The sequence below is a fragment of the Siphateles boraxobius genome, unplaced genomic scaffold, assembly GCF_051911475.1.
Source record: "Siphateles boraxobius isolate OS27281-9 unplaced genomic scaffold, OSU_SipBor_1 7, whole genome shotgun sequence".
Lineage (NCBI taxonomy): Eukaryota > Metazoa > Chordata > Actinopteri > Cypriniformes > Leuciscidae > Siphateles > Siphateles boraxobius.
The window spans coordinates 2,988,399-3,012,488 of NW_027509197.1; the positions used below are offsets into that span (position 1 = coordinate 2,988,399).

Sequence of the window (24,090 nt, forward strand, 5' to 3'; positions counted from 1 at the left end):
CATAGCGTGGATGTGCTTGATTGCCTGTATTCAGTCAAGATCTGTCTTCTACTGAAAACGTCTCGCTTACGTATGTAACCCTCGTTCCCTGAGTAGGGAACGGAGACGGTACGTCGGATGACGACGAATGGGGCTTCGCTTAGAAAGCCTATCAACTTTGAGTATTACAAAACGAGCCAATGGCAAAGAAATGCCATGGGTCTGCAGAATTTGCATAGCGTATCTCCGCCCTACCTCGTGGGTATAAAAGGAAGACGCTGGGAACATGCAGATATGTTTCTTCGCTGAGGAGCCAAGACTGAGCTCAGGCGATCCCCGTGGTACAGCGGAAAGTGGCAGGCAGACGTAACGTCTCTGTTCCCTACTCAGGGAACGAGGGTTACATACATAACCGAGACGTTCCCTTTCGTTGTCATTCCGAGTGACTTCGGATGACGACGAATGGGGTTACCAGTCTAATCACGCCTCCTTCTCGGCTGTCTTCCAGTGCCCTGCTTAAATCTGAGATCCCTGTCGTGAGACTGGCACAGACGAAGGACTCCTTTGTAGCACAGGAGAATGAAGCGAGTACATGAAAGGACACAGGCTCCATTCGGAGATTATAGAATCTGGCGAATGTGTTTGGTGTCGCCCAGCCTGCAGCTCTGCAGATGTCTGTTTGCGAGGCGCCATGCGCTAGAGCCCAAGAGGACGCCACACTCCGGGTGGAGTGGGCAGTCACACCAAGGGGGCACGGTCGACCTTGCTGCTGGTATGCCAAGCAATGGCGTCGACTATCCAGTGAGACAGCCTTTGCTTGGAGAGAGCCTTTCCCTTCAGCTTCCCACCGTAACAGACAAAGAGCTGGTCTTAGGTCCTGAAACACTGCGTTCTGTCTACATAGGCGCGGAGAGCGCCTACTGGACAGAGCAGTGCCAAGGCTGGGTCTGCCTCCTCCAGGGGCAGCGCTTGCAGGTTCACCACCTGGTCCCCACCTGGACAGTTCAGGGCTATGGGGATATAAATGGCATGAAGCGACCTCAGATGCTTCTGACTCCATTGATGGCAATTGATGTGCCATAGGCGCAGGGGTCCTGTCCAGGAGCCCGCGGCAGCACGTCCATTGCACATGGTGCCCCAGCCAGTGGTGGAGGCATCTGTCGTTACAAAAACATGCCGGGAAGCTCGTTCCAGGGGCACTCCGGCCCGTAGAAAACTGAGGTTTCTACCACTGGGTGAAGGACTTACGGCAAGTCGGAGTAACTGGGACTAGGAAGGTGCCGTGGACCTTGCCATGCCCATCTCGGGACTCGATCGCGAAGCCAAAGCTGAAGCGGTCTCATATGAAGCAATCCGCAGATACTCTAGGCCGTCATCTCCGGATCAGACTAGGGCACAGCCCTATGCACACCAGAAGGTGGCAGCTGTGACGAGTCGTCACTTCCTGAAGAATGAGACCCATCTTGTGATGCTGCAATAGACATCGCTTCCTCCTTTGGAGCGCCAAAGCAAATCCGCGGGGCATCCGGAGATGGTCCCGTGGAAATCCCCTGAACACTCACGGGTTGCAACACTGGAGAGGGTGTGGCTGGGCACGGACGGATAGTCGGCACTTTGTTCCAAACTGTCACCCTCAGATCACCCTAGCCACCAGCCGAAGTAGAGCATCTCGAGGAGACGCTAGATCGGGGTGTGGATGAGGGGACTCTCACTCTTGCGAGATCACTGAGTCTCGATCGTAGGTGGCCAGGCACATGCGCTGCTTTCAGTGAAAGCAGGTTGTGCTGAGCCCAGACCAGGAGGCGTTACGTCAGCCTGTAAAGGTTTCGGGACCTGACGCCGCCCTGGCAATTTATGTATGCCACCACTGATATGTTGTCCGACCGGACTAGGACGTGGTGGCCTTTATCTGGGGACAAAAACGCCGTAGCGCGTTGTCGACTGCCAGCATTTCCAGACAGTTTATGTGTAGAAGCTTTTCCCGTTCCGACCACTGGCCAAAGAACGGTGTGCCCTCGAGCAGCGCTCCCCATCCCGAGGTGGAGGCGTCTGTGGACACCACCAGTGGCGTGCACAGACCTCCTCAGGGGCAGGGGCGGAGGGACCAAAAAGGGCACTAAATAAAAAAAATGATTACTTCTTGATTTTTTTTGTTTTTATTCTTTCTTTCCTTGGCATTCTAAGAAAATATGTTGATACAATTATTAGAAATCATAACACATCAAATGAAAATAGGGAAATTATGATAATATAACTAAATATTATTTACTTTACCAAACAAAACAGTGAGAATCAAGAAGGTAATTATGGAAAATAAATTTTTAGTTTTGTTGATGTTGTAAATTTAATGTTTGTATTATATGTATGAAAGACAGTTTTAGCTATCATGAATCAGTAACACTTTACAATAAGGTTTCATTAGTTAACATTAGCTAATGAACTGCACTTCTACAGCATTTATTAATCTTGGTTAATTTCAGGATTTCAGGTTAAAATCAAAGTTGTATTTGTTATCATTAGTTAATGCACTGACTGTGACATAACATGAATAAACAATTAACAGTTGTAGTATTAACTAAGATATAGCCTACAGTAACTAATGTGTTGCTCATGGTTAGTTCATATTAGTTCATACATGAGTAATGAACAAATGAACCTTATTGTAAAGCGTTACTATGAAATCCAAGATATAAGTTCCTCACAATTTAGAGTTGGACAAGGACTTAAGATTTTGTTAAACTAACTGTTAGATGTATTTCCCCTTGCACTTTTATTCCTTGGATAAAAACGAATGACATTGTCACTCAGAATGCGTCTGAAAACGAGTTATACTTTTATTGTAGTTAAGAATGACTCGCATCCTGCAGCAACTTTTAGAGTAGCATGGTGATGATAGGATAAATGTAATTTTCCGTATTAGCTTAAACTTTACCTTCTGCTCGTTTGAAGAGACTCGCGTGAACTGCTGCGTAGTGCACTGCGTACCAGAACCGTTAAATGCGTATGAGGCGCTGCAAAGGAAACTCCGCCTACCACTTCTCCGCCAATTTTTTTAAAAATAATATTTGTTTGCATTATTATTGTTAGTGGCAAGGGTGTGTGTGTGTGTGTGTTTCATTTATTATAATATTTATAATAATAATAACTATTATTTACAATTATCAGAAAAGGGCACAATACATTTTGAGACAAAAGGGGCAGGGGCGTGAGACGCCCCCCCCCCCGTGCACGCCACTGGACACCACCATCACACTCGAGGGAGTCCCCAGACTCACGCCTGACTGATACCAGTCGGCTATTTTAGAGGTTCCAGAGCCGAAACGCATTTCATGTCGACCCTGAGGCGAACCAGACCAGAGGTCCATGTCCGGGGCGGAACGGTGGGCGCATACGAAGCAGGCCCAGCTGAAGTACTGAAGATGCTTATGCCATGAGACCCAGCATTTTCTGAAACCTTTTGAGCGGGACTATAGAGCGGAAGGATTTTGTGCGGCTGAATGTCCAGTCCATGCTCCGACGACAGACGTGCTGTCATAGACAGCGAGTCCATTACTGTTCCCAGAAAATAAATTTTCTGGCAAGGAAACAGCGAACTCTTCGCCCAATTGACTGTAAGACCCAGATTCTCAAGATGCTCGAGTAATGTGGCCCTGTGTTCTATGAGCTCTGAGTGTGATCGATCTAGAATCAGCCAATCGTCCAAGTAGTTCAAAACTCGCATGCCCTGAACGGCCCATGCACTTCGTAAATGTACGGGGTGCTAGGGACAGGCCGAACGGTATGACTGTGTATTGATATGCCTGGCCCTCGAAGGCCAATCTCAAGAATCGCCTGTGACGTGACGCAATCTGTATTTGGAAATAGGCGTCTTTCAGATCTATTGACATGAACCAGTCTCCCTGGTGAACTTGCGCGAGGAGTTTCCTGGTTGTCAGCATTTTGAACTGGCGCTTCAAAAGCGCTTTTTTCAACTGCCGCAGATCTAGAATGGGTCTGAGACCCCCGTCTTTTTTTGGTACCAGAAATATCTGCTGTATAGCCCCCCTTCGCTCTGAGAATGAGATAAAGGTTCCTTTGCTCAGTAGTTTCGCTATTTCGGCTCGAAGTAGATGAGATACTTCGTTGTTTACCGTGGTTTCGACACGCGCCGTGTAACGGCGGGGACGTTGAGCGAACTGTAGCGAATAGCCTCTTTTTATAGTGTTCAACACCCATTCTGATACCCCGGGAAGCTTTGCCCACGCATTTGTGTGAATAGTTAGAGGTAGAATGAGAGCAGGGCTCTAGCCGCGGCACAGCGGCGGCTGCAGAGCTTTGGTGTGCTGAGACATAAACAATGTGTTTAAAGTGTGCGAGGCGGGGGGCGCGATGATCACGGCGGGCAGCCTGGTCACGCTCGATTTCTCTATGACAGATTGTGGAGAGAGAGCGAGCGGGACAAACCCCATGGGGTTTAGCGTATCTGTGAGAGAATGTGGGCGCGGGACAGCGGGCACATTCACTGCACTGAAAACACGGTCGGCTTGCGTGGACTGAATGTGTGTTGGTTTCGTTTTTACAGAAACCGTGGGACACGTATCGTGTAGTGATTGTGGGCACTGTGTCGTGGGCACATTCACTACGTTTGCACAATCGACATGAGTCGATTTTATTTGTTCTAGCCCTGAACTGTGGCGGGCTGTGTCTGTTTGTGGGAATGGGCACTGAGACGTGGGCATTCTTACAACACTAATAACACCATTGGCCTTGGCCGGGACACCAGAAAATAAACTTTTTATTGTAAATTAACTTTTTTTATCGCGATGGTCATGTACCCGCAGTGAGAACATGAGTCATCCACGAGTGCTGCTCTAGCGTGATCAATGCCCAAAACACACTATGCAATGCTCGTGCCCATCAGAGTCGGCAACGAGCCTACCGCAATCAGAAGTGCACGGGCGATGCATCTTTAAAAAGACGTGCCACGTGCAAGCTCTTTTGTGAGAGAAAAGAAACTCTGAGAGTGTTGAAGCGCCCGGGGAGAAACACACTCACTGCCAAACCACTGCACAGATAAGCAGGAAGTGCGCACTCGCCGGGAGATCGCCGTCACACCAACACCAGAGAATCTTGCTCGTCTGTAAGAAGCTGACAGTTCAGAGATGGCTTGTGGAGTGAATAATTAACTTGGCTCCGAAGCAAAAACATATCTGCATGTTGCCAGCGTCTTCCTTTTATACCCACGAGGTAGGGCGGAGATACGCTATGCAAATTCCGCAGACCCATGGCATTTCTTTGCCATTGGCTCGTTTTGTAATACTCGAAGTTTATAGGCTTTCTAAGCGAAACCCCATTCGTCGTCATCCGACGTAACTCGGAGTGACAACGAAAGGGAACTTGCACATTCATGAAAAGGAGAATCACACAATAGCCCCCATGGAGCTGTCTTGTATCAGGTGAGACTGGACAAAAATTCTACTTGTAAAACTTCAACAATTAGTATCCTCAATTCCCAAATATTTAAAAAGTGTAATTTAAAGGAAAGGTCATGTGACAGTGGTAAACATGACTCTCTCCCAACTTTTTAGAGTGTGTTGCTGCCATAAATAACTAAATGTTTATATTTACAATATACACTTAAGTTGGTTGGTGAATACTTTTTAGTCAGTAAAATAAAGATTAAAGATAATTTAGAAATCACAGATTCTTGAATGTCCCAATTTTTCTGGATTTGTACTTTCTATACAGTCCATTTAGTTCAAAAATGTAATTCAGCATTCATGTCATGACATAGTCATGACATCAACTATTTATTTATTTTCCCAGATTTTCTAAAGAGGAAATTGGAGGACTATGTTGCAACTCTGGAGGTTCCAGTCCGAATTTTGAGGATGGAACAGCGATCCGGTTTGATTCGAGCACGGCTGAGGGGTGCAGCTGCCACGCGAGGGCAGGTCATCACCTTCCTGGACGCCCACTGTGAGTGCACTATAGGCTGGCTAGAGCCACTGCTGGCCCGAATCAAAGAGGACAGGTGAGTGTACTCTGCAGACAACGCTGTATTCCCGAGTCTAGAACTTTGAATTCTTTCCACCTTATTTTTATCGTAAGAGTGGGCACTGCCATGTGTAACTTGGATGTGCGAGGCTTCCGGTGTTATTTGCATTATTTTACCGGTTACACTTTATCTCGATAGTCCACTTTAGACATTATACTTACTAAAAGCAACTTTGCAACTACATGTCAACTAACTCTCATTAATTTGTAAATACATGTCAACTGTTATACTTTTATAAACTAAAAAGTGGGCCAGTTTAGTCCCAAGTAGTTTCAAGTATACAACTAGTACATTGATATTAGTATTACTTAATACATAAAATATACTTAAAATAAACTTGAACTTTACTTAAGTATACTAATAAAATTAACTTGAAGTAAAGACAATTTTCCCTGACCCCAATGTAGGCTATCATATTTCTGGTACTATGTTTTTTATGTGTACATGTAACAGTTTTACTCTGGTTGTGTTTGTTTTCATCAATAAAGATAATGTCGATGGAAAAGGTCTCAGAATGCTTTATTCCCTGCAGAAATACACAGAGCACATTTGGGATACATGTCTCTCCCCTTCAGTCAGCATGCTCGTTAGAAGGGCGAGAGAAAGCACATCCGAACCCATCAATGGCAAATGTGCTTCTCAAGATCTTAATTTACTCAATTAATAGTTACAAAACAAAGACAATAATAAAATAAATTAAATAAAATCACAAAATTTAGTAAGCCACAAAATACATGTCACCGTAATATGGCATATTAAATAATATACAAAAAAATATTATTTCCTCACCGTTTACTCATATCAGTGAATTCATTAGATTGCATAAAATGTCAAAAGTTAGATTATACACAAATAAAATGAAAGAAAAAAAAATTTCAATATGACGACATCAATTTTGCATACAGACCTCACTTTTTTGTATCAAACTCATATAAACTTGATATTAAACACATTTCAAACATTTCTCAATGTATAACACAAACAATCAAACATACCTGCAGAAATACACAGAGCGAAGTGAATTATTTGGGATACACGTCTCTCCCGTTCAGTCTGCCCATATAGAACGGAGAAAGTTAGTAAGCATCGATAAAACACTCAAAATGCAGTCAATCACGTTAAATGTCATGACATCACAGCCTTACATAAAACTTAAATATGTTTATCTCATGAAATAAATCGATGACGTAGTTTTATACACTTCAAAATGTCCTTACCAGCATGCTCGTTAGAAGAGCGAGAGAAAAGACATCTGAACCTATCAATGGCAAATGCTAAGGATCATAGACATAATAAATACATAGACGCCCTATTGGCCGCTGGATCGTACGTCAACGGCGCCGCCATATTGCGGAGGGCAACTTTCCCATAACTCTCATAACGGGAATTGATAAAAATGCCTGCTTCGTGTGCTGCTTGGGGCTGTACAAATCACATTACAATTGAAAACAGATCTCGGGGAAATACCTTTCACAAGCAAGACTGGACATTTGTTTCTGGCTGTATTTGGTCATTATATAATTAGTAATAGTAACGTTAGTTGGCCACCGGAGTCAGTCAGACTAAAATAGCTAACGATGTTGCTAGTTAACTTAGCTGTGAAAGTTGAGACATGAGTTGACATGATTTATATTATAGTTTTAGCTTATATTAAATTTTATATTATAAAGTAAATTTCCTGAAAGCTAAATATTCATCTATATTTTCTTAAAACCGACTTTTATGACAAGTAACTTACTCGTTTCGGGTAGGTACTAGTCACTATTTAAGTTACTATTTTAATTTTATTGTCTATGTTATTCTGCAATTGATATTACATTGTATTTGCTATTATTATTATTATTATTATTATTATTATTATTATTATTATTATATTATACCACTTGCGATTATCCATCTATTATAGTTATGCCGTTAAATTATTGTACTATTCACTAGTCACTATTTAACTTATTATATTTTATTGTCTATATTCTGTAATTGATATTTCATATTATATTTCTATTATTATAGTATTATTCATAAACTTTATGCTATTATCAGTATAGTATTATTTTATTATTTCACTTATGATATTATATAATTATACTATTCATTACTATTTTATTTACTGTATACCGTTTGTTTATTTCATTGACTATACACTAAACTGTTTACTATTACTTCTCACTTTATCTTATATTTTCTATTTGCATTGCACTGTAGTTGTACCATATCATATGTATTACCATAAAGGATCCATCAGTTATCTTTGTCATTGTATATTTGGAGTATCAATCTGTAAGTATATATAATTTTAGTGCTATTAAAATACAGAAAGCAGCCTGCCGGTGTGATTTGTATTTGCCGATTTGTTTCATTTTCTCAATGGTGGTCAATTCTAAGCACAAGAAAAGCTAAAATCGGATTAAAGTCAGAAAATGCTTTTTCCACAATTTCATTTAATGTGAAAATTAAATTATATCTCAGTATGGGGGTCTTCACAATTCTTATCCAAGAATAAAAAGCCAAATACATGACAAGCCTGAGCTTTGACAATTCCTTATTAAAAAAAAAAAAAAATTATAAGTCTAACTATTGAGATTTTAAATAACTAAATACAAAGCCCAAGGCGCGCCTTGCCCGTTTGGGTTGTGAGCACACTCAACTAGAAGTGTTGCTTCCTCCTGGGCGCTGGCTCAAGGCGCCTCGCTGACAGATATATATATAGGGCTGCGGGCTGGGCGACACCCAACACGTTCGCTAGATTTGTTAGTGGTCCCTGTGGCTACCCCATATATGTATTCCTCTACGATCAGCTCCTCTGCGGACAAGCCCGTGTCTTTCCCTCTGTCGTCTCTACTGGTGTTCCTTCCCCCTATATCTAGGCTGGAACCACCCCAGAGACTGCCTTATGTTGTACTACCCTGCTTGGCTAGTCCATATGTGTATCCGTCACAGTGCCTCCCTCCGGGGTAGGATGTGGCTTCCGCAGCGTTCCCTTCCCCAAGGGCACGCTTTCCCAGCGTTATCCAATAAGTCACATTGAGTGGGTCTTGCGGAACCGCAGTAACTGACCTTCTCTGCTTAGAGCTCCTACTTCTCCCAAACACTGCGGTCAGGCCAGGAGGCTCAAGCTGGAAGGGCCAGCAGATGTGGCGTTTTGGTAGATATTCCCATTCATCAGTCTAGACTTACTCGTAGTAACTGATGAAGGGGAACGTCTCGGTTATGTATGGTTCCCCGTTCCCCGAGGAGGAAGCGGAGACATAAGTCCCCTCGCCACAGTTGCTGAGCTTCACCTATACGGTCGAGTCAGGGGTCCTGCTCCTAAGCAGAAAAACAAGGATGCGAGGCACAATTATCGCATGCCAATGTGCATTGGCTCGTGTAGTTACACTCAAAGTATATAGGCTCTCGCAAGCGATCCCCATTCGTCAGTCCAGACATATGTATCAGTTCCCTCCTTGGGTAACGAGGGTTAACATACGTAACCGAGACGTTTTTGCTAGCCTTTCACAGTGTTCCACTACAAAAGAATGTTCTTCCATGCTGCAAAAGCCATAATATTATAGAGTCTCTTGTTGCCTACAGAAGTTAACTTACTGCTGGGCTGACATAATAACAATATCAGACGATTTAATTTTAAGTTTGTTGAACTTAGTGAAAAGGAAGTGTTAAAAATATGACCATGATTAGGGGTGTGTCCATGAATTTGGCTTATGTTTTTTAGCTTTTAAATGTCTTGTTTATCATCATCAGTGATTGGTATATGACTGAAATTTTATATATTAAAAAATAGAAACTTGTTGACACCCTGATGCAGGTGAATGGGTTATTTGTGTTTGACATTATAGGAGGGCTGTGGTCTGCCCTATCATTGATGTCATCAGTGATGAGACATTTGAGTATATGGCCGGCTCAGATATGACCTACGGGGGATTCAACTGGAAACTCAACTTCAGATGGTATCCAGTTCCTCAGAGAGAGATGGACCGGCGCAAGGGGGACCGGACCCTTCCTGTTAGGTAATACAATTTCCTTTGAATTATACGATACATTTATAAAATGATTTAAGTTTGGTATCTTGTTAATTGTACACAAATGGCACTGATATATATATATATATATATATATATATATATACAAATGTTCTGTGCTATATTGTTTCTTTCAAACAAACAGAATTTATAACAACAGGTTCATAAAGACACCCAGCCTTAATTCCACATATTTCGAAACCTTCACATAATAGCTGATACTTCTTGGTTAATTGAGCTGACAGCATGTAATGTAGGTGGCACAATGGTTTAGTGCCTGTCACTGCAGGACTGCCGATTTTTAATTAACCAAGTAAGATGTAAAACTCAAATCTGATATTGTTAACTCTTTTTACCAGGTCAATAATGACAACTCACGGAATAGATTTAAACAGCATTTATTGATAAGAATTAAATGAACATTGGCTTAGTCTTGGAGAACTAGATCTGCTACGCTGCTTCTTCTGCATGATTGAAGGCTACTGCAGTAACATGTACATACACTTAACAAAATTATAAACGCAACACTTTTGTTTTTGCCCCATTTTTCACGAGTTGAACTAGGGCTGTGCAATTAATCGAATTTCAATTTCAATTTTGATTTTGGCTCCAAACGATCTCCAAAATAGTACAATCGAGTAAAACGATTATTTTGCCATGTTCTGTTTTGCAAGAACACTCTTATTTTGTCTTGTGTTCTGAATGACTCGCGCACACGCACATCCGTCCCTCCCAAAGCCATAAACTCTCTCAGTCTATACAGTCATAAATTGCAAGCACAATAAACTTCACAATAACAATTGGCTAATTTAATATAGACTGGAGTGAGACCAAAGACGTCTCTCTAGCTGTCGCGATCTCTTTCTGCTCGATCACTGTAGCGCCTCAGTTCAGGCGAACGGCAGCGCGAGCGCACATGACCTGATCATCTATTCCGCTTTACAGCACGAAACAAATCGAGAATGAACACAGGGAGCGGCATTAACACTTGTACGGGAAAAGGGGATTTTTAAGTTACAAGTGAAAGAGAGTTTTACTTGCCCGCCCGATCGAAACGCGAGATGGTTTTGATCTTAAACAGTCAGTGTAAACAGAGATCGGTAATGGATAGTTTCTGGAAGCTACGCTGTCTATTTGTGAGAGAGACATTAGAGGAGAAATCAAAACAAATCAGGCTAACAACTCACACAAAAAACTCACAGAAGAAACATACTGAGGTAGAAATGTTGAGTTTTTTTTATTTATAATATATGATATAGTTAAGTAACATAAAACGACTAAGAGCTGTTCTATAATATCACAATTGCAAATGTTACATTGAATTATAGTTTAATAAACAAGTAGCCTAGTTTATATGTAGTAACTTACATTTTAGACACAGTATTGACTGGTTTTGTTCTATTTCACCGACGGAAATAGTTACAAAAGAAAAGCAACACTAAGCGCTGTGTTTTGTTACTGAATGATTCATTATTCAGTTTCATTAACACTTGTCGCCACCTATTGATTTATTGTTTAAAGGTATCATTGATTTTATTTTTTATTTCATTACTTGTTTAAACATTAATCTCATAATATTTTTACAGTTGTCATTTTGCAGTGTAAATGAATTTAATGGATAACAGTCCTTTTTATTAAAACGTCTCGGTTACGTATGTAACCCTAGTTCCCTGATAGGGAACGAGACGCTGCGTCAAGCTGTGGGAACGCCTCTGCGTGTGTGCGTCATGAAGCACGTATGGAATCAGTCCAATGGAGGGACGGAACGTCATAGGTGGGTGACGTCATCGACCAGGGAACTATAAAGCACTCCCAAAACACAAGCGCGACAGCTTCTGATAGACCTGAAGGAAGCGCTAACGGGCATGCTGGGAGTATGGCAAAACGTCGCAGCGTCTTGTTCCCTATCAGGGAACTAGGGTTACATACGTAACCGAGACGTTCCCTTTCAAGGGAACTCGAGCTGCGTCAAGCTGTGGGAATGCCAATACCCACGTCGCCATAGGAGCAAATGACCGTCATGTGGGAACTAGCGCACAGAGGACGAGAGCACCTGCGCCCCAGGAGTGGAACTTAAGTCCAATTCATAGAACTTAACAAATGTATGCGTTGAGGACCACCCAGCCGCATCACAAACATCACTTAGCGATACTCCTGACAACAATGCTTTAGAAGCAGCCACACTCCTAGTAGAGTGGGCTCGTACAGCCAAAGGTGAAGGCTGACCAGCCGACTCATTAGCAAGTGAGATGGCCTCAACCACCTCCTTGGTCATTCTCTGTTTAGACGCGGGACACCCTTTCCTGGGTGGTCCAAAGCACACAAATAACTGTTCTGATTTCCTCCACAGGGCAGCTCTGTGGACGTAAGCATCTAACGCCCTAACCGGGCAGAGAAGGTTAAGTTTCTCCTGATCTGATGACACAAAAGGAGGAGGATAGAAAGCCTGCAGCACTGTAGGTCTAACAGCATTAGTAGGGACCTTAGGGACATAACCTGGTCTAGGGTATAGGAAAGCCTTAACCATACCAGGCGAAAACTCCAGGCACGAGGGTGCAACCGACAGGGCCTGCAAATCTCCGATTCTCTTAAGTGAGGAGATTGCAAGCAGAAAAAGAGTTTTGTAAGTGAGAAATTTCTCAGAAACTTCCTCAATAGGTTCAAAGGGGGCCAAAGAAAGGCCCTCTAGTACAATGGCCAAATCCCAAGTCGGCACCCTCGTACGAACTGCAGGCCTCAGCCTCAAAGTGCCACGAAGGAAGCGAGTTATAAGTGGGTGTCTCCCAAGAGAAACTCCACTGAAAGGGACATGGAAAGCAGCTAGTGCCGACACATACACCTTTAGTGTGGAGGGGGATAACCCTGCAGAGAAATGCTCCTGCAGAAACTCCAGCACTGCACCCACTGGGCTGTTAACTGGGTCCTGCCAGTGTTTTGCACACCAAGCAGTGAAAAGTTTCCACCACCTCGTGGAGAATCCCTTGGTCCGGAGCCACCACTGCAGTGGTTTTATGTACAACAGGCCGCAAGGTATAACGTTGGACGCTGCTGCCATCAGACCCAACAGTCTCTGAAACTGTTTTACAGTGAGTAGCTGGCCTAGCTTTACTTGTTTCATAGCTGAAAGAATCGAAGCGATGCGGGTCGGAGAAAGTCGCGCCCGCATCGAGATCGAATCCCAAACGACACCCAGAAAAGTGGTCTTCTGAGAAGGAGATAATACACTTTTCTTTGCGTTCAGCCTCAACCCCAACTTTCTCATATGAGCGAGAACAACATCTCGATGCTGAACCGCCATCTGCTCAGTCTGAGCTAAAATCAACCAATCGTCGATGTAATTGAGGATACGAATGCCCTGAAACCTCAGGGGCGCTAAAGCTGCATCCATGCATTTCGTGAAAGTGCGGGGAGATAAAGCTAGGCCAAATGGAAGAACCTTGTACTGGTACGCCTCGCCCCCGAAGGCGAACCTCAGGAACTTCCTGTGTTGTGGAAGGATGGAAATATGGAAGTACGCGTCCTTCAGATCTATCGTGACAAACCAGTCCTCGGATCTGATTTGTGACACGATCTGCTTGATAGTGAGCATCTTGAATTTTAGCTTCCCTACCGAGCGATTCAACAGGCGGAGCTGACTGACGGCCTGGACTGCTCCCGCCCAGCAGTACCGGGGACATGAATTTTAAGAGGCATACATTTCTGAAACGCTGCCGACTGTTTCTTCTCTTCCTGAAATCTGTCTATGACAGTATTTACAGAATCACCAAAAAGACCATGAGGAGAGAGCGGAGCGTCCAAAAGAAAAGCTTTGTCTTTTTCTTTCATACCAGAGAGATTTAACCATAGATGCCTCTCTGCGGCCACCAGGGCTGCCATAGTACGGCCCATTAGCTTGGCCGACTCCTTGGTGGCGCGCAGAGATAAATCTGCAGCCTGACGCAGTTCGCGAGCTACGTCAGTGCTGACCTCTTGAGTGTCACTCACATCCTTTAATAAGTCAGCCTGGTATGCCTGCAAGATGGACATCGTGTGCAGGCACGCCGAGCCTTGACCAGCCGCCGAATACGCCTTACCCACTAAAGCTGATGTACTTCTAAGAGGCTTAGAGGGTAAAAGTGGTGCTTTAAAAGAAGATGCAGCTTCAGCAGAAAGATGACTAGCAAGCGCCTCTTCTGCTTTGGGCATCTCCCCATAACCATGAGATTTAGCCCCCACAATGTTTGAATAAGTGGAAGTTTGAGGGCTAAAAACACGATAAGAGACCGGCTTTTTCCACGATCTCGAAACCTCTGTGTGGAGATCAGGGAAGAAGGGCAAGCACCGGCGTGGAGGTTGAGAAAGGGAAGGCAAAAATCTTTCATCTAATTTAGATTTTTCTCTAGACTCTGCCTAGACTGCTGGCCACTCGATGCTTAATTTAGAAAACAGCACGAGTGAGCACCTCCATAAGCTCCTCACTTTCGGCAGAGCGAGATGGCGAATCATCGACATCTCCCGCATCCAGACTAACAACATCCAGATCCTCAGAACTGGATAGTTGCAGTACTGGGGCCTCAGTTCGGGTGGAAGAAACCGCAGAGCGTGCTTCCGAACCCGAGACTGAGGCACTGGGTCTAACAGGTAAGGGCTGAGATAGGGCAGAGCCCGTCTCAAGCCCCGCTGTTAGATCCATCTGCGATCCCCACGAATGACGTCGCCGCTCAGCCTCGGCATAAGCGGGACCCGATCCGCGGGGATCGCGAACCGAACCACTCTCCTATATACAGTATATATATATAGTTTTTTGAAATAGTGAAACTCCTGCTTAGTGACAGACAAAAACACTTGAGACAGATCCACATATAGCGCTTACTGAAGGCAAAGAAGCTGTCGCGCTTGTGTTTTGGGAGTGCTTTATAGTTTCCTGGTCAATGACGTCACCCGCCTATGACGTTCCGTCTCTCCATTGGACTGATTCCATACGTGCTACATGACGCACACACGCAGAGGCGTTCCCACAGCTTGACGCAGCTCGAGTTCACTTGAAAGGGAACTGAATTTGATCAAATGTAAGAATTTGACATAAAACATATTTAGTAAGGTTTAATAAATTGTCCTTTATTAAGGTAAATAATGCCCTGGTGACCCCCTACAACAAATTACTTTGTAAACAGGTCACCTTTTTCACCACTTGTGAGTTTGCATGTCTGTTTAATAGTTCAAAAAGTACAATAAATGTTCAAATTTAGATTTTTTTTAAGAGTTGTTGAAAGGTGTCTTTTAATAAATGCAACACGTTCCCAAAGTCATGTGAAATAATCGTGTTACATAATCGTGATTTCAATACTGACCAAAATAATCGTGATTATGTTTTTTTCCATAATCGAGCAGCCCTAAGTTGAACTCAAAGATCTAAGACTTTTTTTATGTACACAAAAGGCCTATTTCTCTCAAATATTGTTCACAAATTTGTCTATATCTGTGTTATTGAGCACTTCTCCTTTGCCAAGATAATCCATCCACCTCACAGGTGTGGTATATCAAGATGCTGATTAGACAGCATGATTATTGCACATGTGTGCACATGTGTTACACAGATGTCGCAAGTTTTGAGGGAGCGTGCAATTGGCATGCTGACTGCAGGATTGTCCACCAGAGCTGTTGCCCGTGAATTGAATGTTCATTTCTCTTCCATAAGTCGTCTCCAAAGGTGTTTCAGAGAATTTGGCAGTACATCCAACCAGCCTCACAACCGCAGACCATGTGTAACCACACCAGCCCAGGACCTCTACATCCAACATCTTCACCTCCAAGATCGTCTGAGACCAGCCACCCGGACAGCTGCTGCAACAATCGGTTTGCATAACCAAATCATTTCTGCACAAACTGTCAGAAACCGTCTCAGGGAAGCTCATCTGCATGCTCATCGTCCTCATCGGGGTCTCGACCTGACTTCAGTTTGTCGTCGTAACCGACTTGAGTGGGCAAATGCTCACATTCGATGGTGTCTGGCACTTTGGAGAGGTGCTCTCTTCACGGATGAATCCCGGTTTTCACTGTACAGGGCAGATGGCAGATAGCGTGTATGGCGTCGTGGTGGGTGAGTAGTTTGCTGATGTCAACGTTGTTATGGACAACGAAGACAGGTGAATTTTATTGATTGCATTTTGAATTAGAATTACCATAACGAGACACTGAGGCCAATTGTTGTGCCATTCATCCACGACCATCACCTCATGTTGCAGCATGAAAATGCACGGCCCCATGATGCAAGGATCTGTACACAATTCCTGGAAGCTGAAAACATCCCAGTTCTTGCATGGCCAGCATACTCACCGGACATGTCACCCATTGAGTATGTTTGGGATGCTCTGGATCGGCGTATGCGACAGCGTGTTCCAGGTCCTGCCAATATCCAGCAACTTCGCACAGCGATTTAAGAGGAGTGGACCAACATTCCACAGGCCACAATCAACAACCTGATCAACTCTATGCAAAGGAGATGTGCTGCATTGCGTGAGGCAAATGGTGGTCAAACCAGATACTGACTGGTTTTTGGACCCCCCCAGACCAATACAGTTAAAACTGCATATTTTAGAGTGGCCTTTTATTGTGGCCAGCCTAAGGCACACCTATGCAATACTCATGCTGTCTAATCAGCATCTTGATATGCCACACCTGTGAGGTGGATGGATTATCTCGGCAAAGGAGAAGTGCTCACTAACACAGATTTAGACAGATTTGTGAACAATATTTGAGAGAAATAGCTCTTTTGTGTACATAGAAAAAGTCTTAGATCTTTGAGTTCAGCTCATGAAAAATGGGGGCAAAAACAAAAGTGTTGGGTTTATAATTTTCTTCAGTGTAAATGCGGTTAAAGTCAATCATTTTATCACTAAAACTCACCTTTGAAAACCAAAATAACATTTTTAAACGTTTTTTCCTTTAAAAAAACTTGTCATGCCTTAACATAGCTTGAATGTAACTCTACCCTTGCCTCATTTAGTATATGTGGTTTGATGAATATGCAAATTAGCCTCGCCCCAACTCACTCACACCAGCTTGGAGATCCATTAGTTGACGGTCATATGTTCACCTGATTGGTTACAAGGTAGTTTTTGACGTCAGAAACATCAGCGATTTCAAATCACATTTTTGAGACTGTCTTTGGTTCACTGCAGTTTTAAGAAAAAAATACTCAGCAATGGTGTTGACATGAATTTGCACATGGTTTGTCTTAAAGCATATTAAAAAAAAACACATAGACATTTAAAAAACATTAAAAGCTTGAATTTCTACACTGGGGGACTTTAATAGAAAGCGAGCTGCTGCAAGAAAAGTAGGGAGAACTCTAGCAGATCTAGGCAGGTGATGCTGGGGAAACTGGAGGGCTTGGGAAATTCCCATGGTGTACTGCACTGAGTTGAGCCGAAATAAATAGGCTATGTAGATAGAACAAACAGATCTATTGGTCAAAGCAGTCGGCTTTAAAGGGGCATTCAGCAACTATTTCAACTTAATAAAACCGTTTAAAAATCATTTGGATGGTTAAATAACCTGTTCTGGTGAGAATGGTGACTTTCCCCGCTACCCCCAGTGTTCCCAGGCGGAAAACCAACCTTGCAACATGGAGACTAACGTCCCGGTAAGTTGGAAATAGGAAGTCTCCTGCTAAGCGAGAACGAGCGAGAAACACAAACTGCTTTACGGCAATTCGACATAAACGCACACATCAATGTGTATGACGTATTACCCATCTCGGTATACTCCACTCGATAGCTCCACACGATAAATTTGGCCGGCTCCGGTAATAACAAATGCACATGAGCAGCGGTAGAGAGGGGGAGGAGGGTGCCGCAAGTGAGTTTTTTTACGACATTGTTGTGAAATATACGCCTCACAGCTGTAGGGCGAGCTCGTTGAGAAAACATGCGACAACAAAAGTGAAAATTAGCGAAGAAATAGCTAGAGTTGCCGAATGCCCCTTTAAGAAAACCAATTAACTGCTCGGTAGAGTTCCATGATTGAACTATGTATTTATTTTATTAACTTTAGAATTTAATGCGAGACTCTAAAGGTGAATAGGGTAAAACTTTTAACTAGCAGATATCACCATGGAACTTTCCCAGTTAATTACCTACATTAAGATGAGAAAAAAATGTATTACAAGTTTTCTGTAATTTAATGTTTAAATATGCAAATTAGGCATTATAATATATATATAATTAAATATGTGCTAATTTGCATATATTGTAAAAAACCAAATCTGAGTATTGGACAAAGTCAGGTTCAAAATTATTTTTTCATTGTGTTCACATATTATATGGGAAAAATACAGAGGGATTTATGGATATCGACTTTTGTTATCCTGTAAATCAGAATATACTGTCAATAGCCTTAAAAAACTGATTTTCGCCATGTTTTTTGGAATAAAATGTTATATAAATCAGGCTAGGAACAATATATTTACAAATCCCTCAGTAAATATCTTCATAATATAACTAGGTACAAGACTGGAAAGTTTGGTGTATATAGGTGCTCCTGAACTGGAGATTTCGGACTTGGAGTATGAGAGAAAAGTCATCTTGAGAAAACGGCCTTTAAAGATTTATATTGTAGAACGAGCTTGTGCATTTAGAGTTAAATCCCCCCTTTCACTTTAACGATTGGTTGCTGATAAAAAGGATATTACCATATTTGGATCCGACAGCATTGTACAGGAGAGAAAAAGCTTTCTAACGGTGTATGACAGGGTGCCGGCAGTGCTCGCGGAGCAGCGGGATGATCTAGAACGCCAACTTTTGATGAATTTAGGCGAAATCTACAGACGCAAACGGACAACGTGTAGTAAAATAAAGACCTAAATGTGTATTTCGGGCTTTTTTTCACCACAAGTCTGAAAGAAGACATGTTATTGAAGACAAATATCCCAAAATCTCAGAATTGACCAGTGAAAAAAAAAACAATGTTTTTGCTTAAGAAAGGTTTTAAACTGCATTGTCTTTAAATTTCAATATTCTATCAAATCTGTTATGCAAAACGAACAGTTGTCAGTGAAAAAAATTATATTAAATGTTTCATCGCGATACAGTCCGACATCGATTCTCTTAGTCAACGATACAGCATTTGCCGATACCACAAACCATACCGTGAAATGATTAGATTCAGAATGTCAATAAATATATTGATTCTATTTGCATATTTTACACAACCAGCTACATTTTTATTAACTCACAAACGCAACTAAAATATAACAACATATAGGGCCCTATCATACACTCGGCGCCAGGCGTGACAGTGCTTGTTTTAGCCTGACGCATTTCATTTTCACGCCCTGCACCATGTTGTTTAAACAGCAAATGCATTTACGCCCATTTGTGCGTCCATGGCGTGCTGGTCTGAAAACAAGGTGTGTTCAGGAGCATTGTTGGCGCGTTGCTATTTTGAGGCAACTGAAATAGACTGCGTCTGCGTCTTTCCGACTCCAACTGAAACCTGGTCAATGAATGGCCCAGTATTTTTTTTTGTTATTTAAAGTGTTTAATGTGCGTCTATAGGCGGGTCCACTACGTGTATTCACTCTGCTTATTACACACACAGGGACGCGTAGCAGCACAAAAACTAGCCATATATTAAAAATACAAGGATTGCACTGTAAAAGATGTATATTGTGTACCTAAATATATGGTAGAATCTGGCTTTTCCCGTAGATGGTCTGCTTGCGCTTTTACCTTGCGCATGAGCAGATCCAGATTCTCATTGAGATAATAGGGAAAACCCTTTTAGACCTTGCGCTGGGCTCTATATTGTTTACACAGTATACAAGGCTTCACATCACTTAACCTAGCTATTGTCATTGTACATATAAACACTGTCAGATTTTTTTTTTTTTTTATGCTTTTTGGTTTAAATCTTTTCCACAGAACTCCCACGATGGCAGGAGGTCTGTTCTCAATTGACCAAACTTATTTTGAAGAGATCGGCACTTATGACTCAGGAATGGACATATGGGGAGGGGAAAATCTTGAAATGTCTTTTAGGGTAAGTTTAATATATTAAAAAGAACACCAGCAAGGGTCATAGATGTCTCACATAATCATAATGTCCTGGTATGCCATATCCGTGTTCATAAATACACTTCGTAATGCTCTTTTTACTGTTATTGTATGTAACCAATTTTTAAAACCATTCTGATTTCATTCCTTTTGTATGTGTGAAAATAGATCTGGCAGTGTGGAGGATCTCTAGAGATAGTTACATGTTCTCATGTAGGGCATGTATTCCGGAAGGCCACACCATACAGCTTCCCTGGTGGAACTGGTCAGGTGATCAACAAGAACAACAGACGACTGGCTGAAGTCTGGATGGACGAGTTCAAAGATTTTTTCTACATCATCTCACCAGGTAATACTCTTCAGGAAATCTTTAAATACACTTCACTGAGATGGACCATCGCATTATCTTTGGTTAGGGTGACCAGATTTCTCGGAGTGGAATACGGGACAGATACAGAACGCATGCGTATAGAGGGAATGCACGTGACGTCACCGTTGGCCGGAGTGACTGTAGTTACGCCCACAAGTGGCAAAAAGACTGAGCGGCAGCATTGGTTTTCAGTGTGAATGCTGCGGAAAAACACACAAAACGCGTCTAAAACGGGAAAGAGCTTTGAGACTGACTGTACAACTAGATTTGACAAGAAATATGAGGAATATTTTTACAGACTACCTAAAGCTACAGAACAGAGAAGCAAATAGATCGCTACAATTCATAGAAACAACTGGACTCCAGGCAGCGAAAGGTGGATTTGCAGTTATCCTTTTTGTGTCAATATGCTGAATTTAGTGGTAAAATCATTCTCTATATATTGTATTGTTATATATTGCAGTGACAACTCATCAATCAAATATTTACCACTGTATATTCTGTATAATTTGACATTTTTAAATAAACACTGACAAAAAACTATACAAGTTTTAAGTCTCTAGACGATATGATGATATATATAACATTGATAAGTGATCACCTGGATTTAGACCTGCCTATTTTGTATTTATATAAAGCATTCACAGGCAAATTTGCTGTATGTATTTCCCTGGTGTCGAAATCAGGCACATATAAATGTCAGGAAACACGATTCCTGGCTGCATGTTAATATCCATGGATCACTGGATCTTTAGTAAGTTGTAAGGAACACTATATTGAGTCCAATCTTTAGTTTAAACTGATAATAGTTTGTTTTACTCGCGTTTTCGCAGTTTCCCCTATTAAATCCAGTCACGCAGCTGCTCTTCTGCCACTCAGTCCGGCTGAGGGGGCGTGTTCCGGCGGGAAAGTGACGTTAATGCATTCCCTCTATTAATGCGTCTTACATGCGCTTCATTAGGCACACTAGCACACACAAAAGGTCTCTCCCTCTCTGTCATGCGCGCGCTACACGGTTTGAACGTAACATATATATTCACTTAGCCTTTCGGAAACGAAACCTATTATATAAAAAAAAAATATATATATATATATTAACGATGAAATAAGGGACAAAACATGATTTTTTCAGAATAAGTCGGGACACTAAAATTAGAGTGGAAATACGGGGCTGTCCCGGGAAAAACGGGACGTCTGGTCACCCTATCTTTGGTAGTCTTTGATAATGGTTGCTGTTTCTACTACTTTCTAACACAACTAAAAGTAAAAGTGAAAGTAAGATGATGCCACAATTCTATTTAGCCAGTTTTTTTATGAAGCAGTAAGCGTGTTCTCACAGGTCTTTATTAGTGTCACCATAAGGTATGGCTGTCTTTACAGAGATGGTTTCTATAAGAAGCGATTTGCACATGTGGTCATGGTTGTTGTAAAAGACACCAATTATCTTATCGTTCACCCTCCTGGGCCATTGTTGTGGTCTTTTATTTGCTTTCTATATCCTGGCACAAACACAGCTCTCCTCAAGCTTACACAGACAGTAGGGAATTGTAGCAGACTAAATTTCTTCAAATGCAATTCCTTCACCACACTTCCTCTTTCCATTTCCTTGTACCGTTTTCTTCCTCTTGCCCACTAGCACAAGTTTACTTCTTAAAGACCCTTGTGAAAAATAAGTACACTTAGTAACATAGTTTTAAAAAGAGTACTTATTACGGAAGTAATACATTTGATAAGATAAAACTGAATGTAATTCAGTAATTTCGGACTCTTAATTGAATGTTATTTACAATTAATAATAAAAAAAAAAAGATTATAGTTTAAATATATATTAAATGCAATTAGATTTACTTAAAAGTGCTTTTTGACCCACTTAAGTGGGATTTAAGTACATATTTTTTATTTAATTTCATAATTACTTATACAATTCTATGGTTTTACGTATCAAGACAACATAAAAAATCATCTGGTCCTTGGCAGGTCTTACAATTAGGTAAATACATCCTCATCAACACATGACATATTACACCATGGCATGGTTTATTTAACAAAAACTTGGCCCAAATGGAAACGCAATGTGTGACAAACTAAGTACACTCTTACTGCTTCCAAAGGAATTAAGAGGGTACGTATTAATCAGGCACTGCTTATCAAATGACTTTGATTAATTGATCATTAGCAAGCGTGACCAACTCTATAAAATCAGAAGCTTTGGCGGTTTGCTGGTCTGGGGTGAGTTTCCCAAAGCCAACTATGGTCACAAGTTCCGTCGTTACCAATAGAGTTCAATGGAAATTGCGATTATAGTTGCCCAACGATGCTTTTGGTTAACGCACCCCTGAGTATTCAGGTGTGTGTTAACACAGTGCCAAGGAGGAAAGACATCAGCATAGAGAGGCAATTGTTGCTGCCCATCAATCTGAGAAGGTTTACAAGGCCATTTCCAAACAATTTGAAGTCCATCATTCTAATCTACAGTGAGGATGATTACTCACAAGTGGAAAACATTCAAGACAGTTGCCAATCTTCCCAGGAGTGGACATCCCAGCAAATTCACCCCAAGGCCAGATTGTGCAATGCTCAGAGAAGCTGCAAAAAACCCAAGAGCTACATCTCAGATTGTAGCCTCATGTAGCATGTTAAATGCTAAAGTTCATGGCATTACAATTAAAAAAAGACTGAACAAGTATGGCTTGTTTGGAAGGGTTGCCAGGAGAAAGCCTCTTCTCTCTAAAAAGAACATGGCAGCACAACTTAGGTTTACAAAGTTGCCACATATTTGTAACTACACACCAGTTTAACTCGAGCAGCCCTTAATGAGTCTATGACAAATTAACAAATTTGGCCATGAACGTCAGAGGTGTGATCCCAATTTTTTATTTATTTTTATTTTTTTATAAATGTCGTATAACACTATCTTCAATAAAATAGAAACAGTCAATTTATGCATTTCTTTAGGGATTTTTTTGTTGTTGGTATTTTTGAATTCATTAACCTCTAAAATTACCAACTGTTTCATGTATGTAACGATGGTTCAGTCTGAGGGATGAAAGAAGACAAGGGTCGGCGTAACGGGGACTCGTACACTTTATTAAATACTTATATTTATTAAACACTTATTACTTTATACTTTATTAAACACAAAAATAAAGTAAAGGTGCGCCACATGCGCGTTCACCGTAGACTCGTCTACAGCACAGTTCATAAATACTCCTTCCTGCTGACACAGCTCTCGTGTAGTCTAGCCCCCTGTTGTACAGCCGACTTTGTTTGTTCTGGGCCTGTAACAAATTCTCCATAGAAAGCCGCCTAAAAGTGTGGAATTTTGTTCTCAGGTCCATGAAATATTGAATTTCATTTTTGCTATTCGAAGGTCCGTCCTCCCAAGTTTCTCTAAGCACGTCAAGCAACCGCGGGGCTGACACCCATAAAGAAGCTCGAAGGGGGAAAACCCCGTGGAGGCTAGGGGGACCTCGCGTACAGCGAACAAGAGGGTTTCTAGCCACTTTTCGGCGTCTTCCTGTACGAACTTCCGAATCATTGACTTCAACGTGCGATTAAAGCGTTCCACCAGTCCGTCTGTTTGTGGGTGATAGACGCTGGTGCGAACCGATTTAATGCCCAATAATTCGTAAAGCTCGCGAATAGATGTAT

At 42.0% G+C, this 24,090-nt stretch overlaps 1 protein-coding gene across 4 annotated transcripts in view; it reads left to right on the plus strand.

The window, feature by feature from the left end:
- galnt13 (polypeptide N-acetylgalactosaminyltransferase 13) overlaps positions 1 to 24,090 on the plus strand; it is a 129,679-nt gene that overhangs the window by 37,330 nt on the left and 68,259 nt on the right. For all 4 annotated transcript variants that reach the window (XM_077215254.1, XM_077215253.1, XM_077215252.1 and 1 more), the window contains exons 5-8: positions 5,785 to 5,992; positions 9,853 to 10,023; positions 19,938 to 20,055; positions 20,238 to 20,418. In XM_077215254.1, coding sequence (XP_077071369.1) covers positions 5,785 to 5,992; positions 9,853 to 10,023; positions 19,938 to 20,055; positions 20,238 to 20,418 — 678 coding nt within the window. The remainder of the gene's footprint in view (positions 1 to 5,784; positions 5,993 to 9,852; positions 10,024 to 19,937; positions 20,056 to 20,237; positions 20,419 to 24,090) is intronic.